The sequence below is a fragment of the Perna viridis genome, chromosome 4 (assembly GCF_037379345.1).
Source record: "Perna viridis isolate PV_CMFRI_1.1 ecotype Kerala chromosome 4, ASM3737934v1, whole genome shotgun sequence".
NCBI classification, from domain to species: Eukaryota; Metazoa; Mollusca; class Bivalvia; order Mytilida; family Mytilidae; genus Perna; species Perna viridis.
In genome coordinates this window covers 11,089,850-11,098,745 of record NC_142448.1, presented here as the reverse complement: position 1 = coordinate 11,098,745, position 8,896 = coordinate 11,089,850, and the positions used below count along the sequence as shown (strand labels likewise).

Sequence of the window (8,896 nt, the reverse complement as noted above, 5' to 3'; positions counted from 1 at the left end):
ACATGACTAAGCGATGTACCGTAGTTTACAAGAAATATTAGCAATGCTAAGAAATAATTAAAATTTAACTTTAAATTGTAATAAAAAGACGTTAACATTATCATTATTGGTAATTTCATAACAATATAGCAATAATAGGCATGGTGTATATGTCAAAGAGAACCGTCTTGATGGACTTGATTGGAAAGAAAACAATAAAAGATGATTACTGGGTAAAAAGGTATTATAACATTAATGAGCAATCGATCCTTTTATCACCTTAATGGGTAATTAATTTATTAAAATCCTTTGATCTTAATAAGTGTCCAAGTTTCCATTAAAAATTTTTCACAGTTCTTAGCTTTTACTTATTCTGATCTGGTCATTAGTTGTATAAACAAATCATGGCAAAATGGCGGTCTTGCATGGGTCACCTGTAAACATTGAATGATAACATCTCAAATGGCTTGTAATATTTATTGTGTAAATCATTTCAAATATGTACAGAGCAATTTGATTTGAAAAAAAAAAAAACATACACGTTTATGTGGATCGGACACAACATACGCCCTGGATGTAAATAGTTCTACAGCACAAAAAAAAAGAACAACAACAAACACATGATCATTCTTCACATTTTCCACCAAAAATTGTGCTCTTCCTTACAATTTTACTGACTGTTGTACCTAAAAAAATTCACTCCGATTTACATGTGGATCAAGGCTAGATTCCAGAATCATTGTTTTGTTTGCCTAGATAACTAGGTCTAGCAGACATATTTTGATGGACGAATTTAGAAAAGCACTGATGGTTCTTTATCAATACTTGTTCAATGCTCTTGGGGGAAATTTTTTTGTGTTTCACTTTAATATGTACACAATATTTGTTGGTACAATTTACACAATATTTCTACGAGTTGATAGGTGCAGACTTGAGTGTTGTTGAAGTGTTATCAGTTTTCAATAACTGTTTCACCATTGAAAGCTTTTGAAAAGTTGAAAGGAAAGGATGTAACCCTAGAGGTTAGATGCTATGTATGAGGCTATTAAAATGAAAAACAAGAGGTTTAAATTTGGTATGATTTTATGACATTAAATTATGACCTGCTTTGAACACATAATCAACATTTATATAGCTACAGTATATATCATTATGAACCAAATAGTTTCAACAGTTCTTCACAGTACTTGGCAGTTCTATGTTTGTGTTTGACACCCTCAACCTCTGTGGCTAACATCTTCGGACATAACTTTCCTGACTCTTTTAGAACCTCTGTTAAAAAATAAAGAACAATGTATTGCTAACAGTTACAGATCAAATACATTAAAATTTCATTCATTTCCTGTTTGTACATTTATAATTTTACATGATGTAAATCCTTTTGCTTGAAAATACACTTTCCTTCCTTGATGTAGTAAATTCTTTTGATCTATTATTAAGCAGGTTCATTTACAACAAACCATCTAAATGGTTTAAAGTCCACAACTACAATTTCAAAGGTCCTAGGTAAAAAAATTGAGAGTCTGAGACATCAGACTCACACTGATTTGAATTCCTGTTGATGGCTTTTTTTTTTCATTGTTATAGATGAAGTCATCAAATTTGTATAGCACAAAAGATAACAGCCCTCAAAAAAGAGACTCTTACTTACCCAGGACAGCAGTTTGTATCTTAGGTTCAGGATCATCTAGATGAACTAATAATCCTTTGTAAATGGCTTCTAAATGTAGTCGGTATTGATCAACCTTGTAGCTGCCCTCGAAACAGTCTAAATAAGCCAGGAATGTTCTAGTGACAACTATTCTGATCTCATCACAGCTATCATCAAGTCGTTTCAGTAACTCAGGGTAGAAGTTATACAGATTGTCCTGATCAAGTGAACAACCGATCAACTCAAATAATCGTGTCATCACACGACATGATATTAGACGTGTGCTCTTGGTGTCACTGTCCATTGATGTTTTGAGATGGGTGATAAGATCTTCAACAACTGCTGACATCTACAAAATATACTAGACTTACTAACAGTATATGTTGTCCAAAAAAAAAGCATGAAAATTCTAAATCTAAATGCACGATTGAACAAAGAGTTATGATTAAAAAATTCTGAACTAAAGAAGAATAACTAGGATTTCTCCCTAAAGTGACAAGTATATCTGCCGTATTATGTGTTGTTAGCATAAAAATACATGCTTTGGTTTCATTACAGGGAAAAATAAGAAAATATAGCTGTCCAAATAATTGTTATTATGCATTTTTAAATGACCAATCCAGTAAGTTTTACAGGAGCTGTTGCACATAACATTAAAGCTGGAAAATAGCTGTCCACAGCCATTTCTTTTTAAAAAAAAACATTCCTTACAATATGCACATATCTATATAGTGGTGCAATATTCAATACAGTTCCATAAAAATCTAATGAGTAATATAGGAAGAGTTGTGAATGAAGTTATATTAGACAACCAGACAAACTAAAGGCTCTAAAGAGTCTGTATTGCTCCCCTGGCTTCATAAGCAAGATTCTATTTGTGTAAAAGAGGCCATGCTTTTCTTGGAAAAAAATTCCTAATGCTCATACCTTAGGAACAATCATATCAATATTCAATAAATTCTGTCCAGTAGTTTCAGAAGAGATTTTTTTTAATGTAATAACAATAAAAGTAGCAAAAAGATGTTGAAGAATGGCAATAACTCAAACATGGCTTAATAGATTAACACGAAAATTTGACCACAGATAGATCTCATCATGCTTATCACTTTTACCTGATGTCAGAATTTGGCTAAACCTGACAGTATTGGAGATACCTGTGAAAAACTTCTGTCTGACCCTTATGTTTTATTTTTAGTAATGGTGCCATGTTTTTCGATGGATAAAAAATCCCTATATCAGATATCAGTTCAATGCAAAACACCTTAAGGAACATTCATACCAAATGGAAGACTGAAACCTTTATGTAAAAGTCCTAAACTTTGTTGAGGTGTCTTTGTCCAGTGCAATGTAAAAAAGATAATTTTCTTCTGCCCAAATGATTTCAGAACCTTGTAACTTAGTGTAAAGTTTAATATTTCAATCTTCCTTCATATTAGTAACCATTACCAAACACTACACTGAATCCAGTTTACCTTGTCTTTTTCCAGGACACCACTCTGTAACAATGCCCACAAACAAGAGACAGCACTAGTTCTGATGGCTGATGCTGTCCTTCCTGCCTGCCATACCATGTTGGGTATGATTATGTCCTTCACAACATCAACAGACACAGCACCAAATTTTCCCTGGGAGTCAACAGTCTCTTTGGCATTCATTAATAAGTGGGAGAGGAGACTGAAGAACTTGAATCTCATTTCTGCATCTTTTTTAGGATTTAAACAAGGAACCAGGATACCCATTACTTCATCTAGTTGCTCTCCTACTATAGGCCCTGAAATAATAGCATGTCTATCAATATTTATCCTGTGCACAAGTACCTGATTTCAAAAATATATGTAAGAACATATGCCTTAACAAAACAAAAGTATTCGAACACATTAAAATGGCTTTCCAGTGATTAATGCTATATTGAATTTCTAATGTGTCTTCATACTTTTTCCAGTGTATAATACACACATAAAATTATAGGTCAGTATAAAAGGGAGTAATACAATGTCACTTTTTATCAATTATTCACCTGATTCAACTAGAAGTGTATCTAATACAAGTCTCTCTGGAGTATGTGTGTTCCACATGACATAACTCTCTCCAAAAGACCCAATTAATGGCTTTGAGTGTTTCCTAAACAAATCTACTTTTGAAGAAAATCCTTCAACTTCTGTTAGCTTGTTCAAGAGTATGTGTGCCTAGAAAAATAGAATCACATGTAAAGCACAATTTTTTTTTCTTTCTAAAAAAAAAACCAATTGTTTCTAGTACCTCAAGGAAGATAACTTACCACTGATAAACAAGGGAATGTGAATATACTTAAAACAGCAAATTATTACCCCACTTGACAGAGAATGAAGTGTTCAGCATGTGCACTGCTCTTACTCAAAGATCTAATATTCTGTCACTCAGGCTGAACTTTCCTGTACGAATCAATTCATTTTTAGATAACACAATCAAAATGTTTGTTTGGGTGAGCGTAACAAAATCAATGTAGAAATTAACTTCTATAAAACAGTGAGCATCATATGTTTATTGTCAGCCCTTTTCAAACTTGAATGCTTTCAAAAAATGCTGCTGGGAGTGTAAAATATACTCTGGTAAGAATCTTTGTTATTAACAATCTAAAACCTACCTCTTCAGCTGTAGAATCTGTTTGTTTCAGTGCAATGACAGTAATGATGATATTAAATATGATTTGACTGACATCCATAATATCTGATTGTCCAACTTCCATCATTGTTTTCAGACAAAGAAGTAACTGTTGGTGCATTTGTATCTTGGTAAATAAAAAGATAATAATTAGTTATCTCCCTTTCAGTCAATTACTTAGTTGTTTTATAACGGGGGAAAAACTTTATAAATTGTTGGTCTAGAAGCCATATTTGCAAATAGAGAGTTTTTAATAAGACCATATGTTACTGTTTTTTTAAAACTTGAAGACAAAACAAAATTGTCCATTATATTGGCTACTGGGTCCCTTGCTAACCCCATTCCTGAAACACTGAGAAATTGAAGTAAGAGATAAGCACATATATCTTTCTGATTCTTATATTGCTTAAAATGTACTACTTTTTAAGTCACTCGCAAAACATGAGAAATCAGACATGTTGTCAATTATGAAATGTACATTATAAAATTGTAACTTCATGATACTAATGGCATGTAGCGACATAAAAATGACTGCCAAAGTAATTTAAAATAGATACATATTCAAGGGTATAAGTTGCTCAATTGTTAAGAGTATATTTTAGGATCTATCTTTATATGTATATGTATAGAAGACTCTTATACAATCTTCATTTCCTAAAGAAACATCCTCTTATAACACAGACAGAAATGGGTTACCTGTATAGTGAGACAGATATCAGGGTTTGCCAGGGTACAACAAATATCTCCTAGATAGGGTTTAAGTTTGCATCGCTCTGTGCCTTTCATTATATTTGCCAGGACCATTAGAGAGGTATAGGACTGTGTAGACTTTATGTTTGATTGCACCAATTTCCACCAGACTTCAGGCTCTACAAAATAGCCTATTAATTCGGCACTCTTTTGAACCTGTGAAATGTCAAATATTAGATAAGTTGGATAACATATAAAGATACAGAAACAATATCATCTATACTATCACATATTATGTATTATGGTATGTTATTGTAATTGATTTTTATAGTTCTGATACAATATACATCAACCACTGAGGAAAAAGCATGAATGAACTCTTCCTTCACAAACAACGGAAGTAGATAATTCTTGGGGTTTAAAAAAGACAAACTCATTGATAAGTAAGAATTCTCAAAATATTGTTGCAGGTTTGTAAATACATACCGGTAATCAAATTATATAAAGACCATTATAAGGGTAAATAACAGATTTTAACAACCAAAAACAAATTAGCTTACATCTTTGACAACCTGTACTTCTTGGTCAGCACATGCTTTATTCAAGCCTGATATTAATGAAGTCATGTGTTGTGTGATGTAATCTTCAGCATTCAGTAATAGAACATACAGTAAAGATGCTGATTTAATTCTGGTAGATGCCACCCAATCAACAATATCTCTCATCAGTCCATTAATAATTTTTGAAAGATTTCTATTTACCAGTACTCTGCATCCTAAATTAGGTCTTTCAACTTAAATATAAAAAGAGCTCAGATCTTAAACTACGGAAAAAAAGAAGTGAAAATATACATGTATTGTAGAAGAAAATTTTATTTTTGTGTTAAAATTTTCTTGGCTTCAAAGAACATTTCAAACTAAGAAATTTGTAGTTTTTAAATTGAAAATGAAACCTTTACCTAATGAACTAATAAAATTTCACAAACCATGAACATTTCAACCCAGTATTTGAAAGTAATTTGTAGCTCTACAATGTCTCTTTAAAGTTTTTCATACTGTAAAAGTGTGGTAAAGATAATAGTATGGTTTCAAATAACAGACTTATACATGTTATTCTATAAATTTGGGTAAATAATTTTGACTAAGATAAGAAGTGACAATTTCGTTTCCTACCATTTGAAGGATAATGCTTTGGAGCTTGCTTTTCAAAATCAAGTTTATCCTTTAGGTCTTCTTCGTTTTCTTTCTCAAACTTCAGCCCTGCAATAATATAAACGAAATCAATTTGACTATACATGTACATGTATATGTTCCATATGTTTAACTTGTAACAATATTGAACAACACTATTTGTTAGAATTCTATTTCAGGAAAAAAGTCCATTCACATAATACAAAGATGATTGTGTTATAATTGAATCATATTTCTATCTTATACTAACACTGTACCAATTATTTCAAACAAAATCATAAATGTATAGGTAAACACTTTAGAATTGTACAAGAGTAATCAAGGGAACAAAGATTCTAGCAGAAGTCAAAAGAATGTAATCCAGGGACAAAGACCAGACAAGGAAAACAGACACACACAACAAAGAACATAAAGTAAGTAAAATAAGTAAACTAAGTACATGTAGTATTAAAATAATACATACAAAGTAACAAAAGTCAATGAGCAACTCAGACTTCACTAAAAAACAGGGAGCATGGATCAGGTGCACCAGTAGAATAAGCGTCCTCTGCTTTTCTAGAAACACCCACTGAGTTGCTCACAGATTCTAAGAAAGTCGAGTCTGGGAAGATGAAAGGAAAACTATGACATGCTGAACAAATCAGTTTTCATTGTGCAGATGGATACAACGTAATGATCCACAAGTTCATAATGATGACCATAAAATTTCTGTTGTGATGACTTTAATCTTGTAGCAACATAACCCTGTTTCAGAGGCCTAATTGTAAGTAGTCTAGAGCGATACGAAAAGTCTGCATAGTTACGGCAAGCTCTGGCATAACATATTAGTTGATTGTTTGTTTGTTTGATGGGGTTTAAAGTCCGAGCAGCAATATTTCAGCTATATTCAGACAATATATGAGTTGAGATATGAAAACTCCATAAGAAGATTTGAATGGGATGTTGTCACAGATGAAGGATATTGGACAATTCATTATGAAAAGTCATCACATTTGTCGGAGAGTCCAATCAATACAAATGTTTTGTAAGGGATTCACTTGTTCACAAAGCCTTTTTTTCACAAACACATTATACAATGTATCAAAATTTTAACTTAAATTCAGTGCTTGATATATAAATTACTTAAATATTTATGACTGATTTAGCCAAAAAATATATTGAAATAAAACACACCCAAACATGAAAAAAAATGTTAACACTTACCAACATCATACCACAGAGAATCAGCTATCTCCTGTATCTCTGGCTGACCATCTGATATTCCAGTCATTAATAAGGGCATCAGTTTATGATGAAATGAGTATCTATCAGGTAAATCTAACAGCCACTGGCCTGTCACCATCACAACAGCTTTCCTGACTGCTGGAGAGTCATCAAACAAACGCTGGGCAAAGTGAGATACTATTGTGTCAACTGATTTACCATTCCCGTACTGTATTACATCCCCTATCAAAGAAAATGTTTTAATGCAGATCAATACAAATTCAATACAATACATTATCTTTACAAAGAATTTGTGAAACATAATAATATTTTCAAGAATTTTTGTATAATATATAACTATTCTTTTTTTCCTCCACATGATTGCGTTTTTTCATAAAAAGTATTACTACATGTATACACATCACTAGAAACAGATAATCTTAAATACAACTAAATACATGCAATCAGCAAATGCATTGAAAATACACATTTGAAAAGAAAGAGAAATTACAAAATTCACAATAATTAAAAAAAATAAAGTGTAGAATCAAATTACAGTTTAACAGTTCAAGTTTTACAAGTACATGTACATTGTAATCACAATTGACTCACACACTAAATGGAACAAGAAAAATTGATTGAAAGGTTTGACCCGAATGTTAACTGCATTAACATTTAATCAATTCATATATTTACCTATTGTTTGTATCACTATAGTTCTAACTTTAGAATGTTGATGGGTAATTGATAACAGCAATGGTTTTATCAGAGATTCAGACTGCATGTGAAAATATTCTGGAATTGATTTTGCTAATGCTGCAGCACACCTACAGCTCTCCTTCTTTACATCAGGAAATGGATCAATTATTGTCCGTTGCAGAATTTTAATGAAATCATCCAAGTACACATTAAGGTTCTTTCCAGAAAATTCTACAATGGATGAACAGAATTCCACTAACAAAAGCCTCAGTTCTTCTGAGGGTTCTACAATTTCCTGTTGTCCCAGTCTCTGAACCAGAACCGGCATGATGTAAGGTAAGTTGTTCACCGGATTTTGGATGGCTTTGCAGAAATCCATCACGGTACAAATGGATATATTTCGACATTTTTCAACTGGGTCAGCAAAAACTTTCAACAATGGTTTGACAATTTCACTAAAGATGTGAGCTAGTTCGGGAACTTCAAGAGGTGGTTTCCGATCTATAGTATCTTTCTTCAGACCTTCTAAAGCTTTTTTTCTTGTATTTCTATTTTCCTCAGTCAAACAATTGACGTGTCGGGCTAAACCTTGGAGAGTAGCATTGGCATTCTGGTCTAGGCTCGCCATGTTGTTGATCGCAACGCCTCGATTTGGATTCCAATAGAGCAAGAGGGAAAATCTCGAGAAGTTTCGAAATGTTCAAATTATGCCTATTACCTGGATTAAAATTTCAAAATCGTAAATTACATTGAAATTTCTAAGTTTTTACCAACATTTTTAATAATTTTTAAAGTTATAATCTAATTTAAAAATGAATGATCACAATTTCAAAAATATGAGAGA

At 32.2% G+C, this 8,896-nt stretch overlaps 1 protein-coding gene across 1 annotated transcript; it reads right to left on the bottom strand.

Moving 5' to 3' along the window:
• Positions 1-442: 442 nt before the first annotated feature.
• On the bottom strand, positions 443-8,720 carry LOC148618835 (dynein axonemal assembly factor 5-like). The gene is made up of 10 exons (XM_088578098.1): positions 8,050-8,720; positions 7,354-7,596; positions 6,133-6,219; positions 5,521-5,753; positions 4,967-5,176; positions 4,254-4,397; positions 3,648-3,816; positions 3,103-3,401; positions 1,631-1,979; positions 443-1,251 (listed from the first exon to the last, which is right to left on the bottom strand). Exons 1-10 carry the CDS (start codon positions 8,678-8,680, stop codon positions 1,130-1,132), a joined length of 2,487 nt encoding a protein of 828 aa, XP_088434224.1. The 5' UTR covers positions 8,681-8,720; the 3' UTR covers positions 443-1,129.
• Positions 8,721-8,896: the final 176 nt, after the last annotated feature.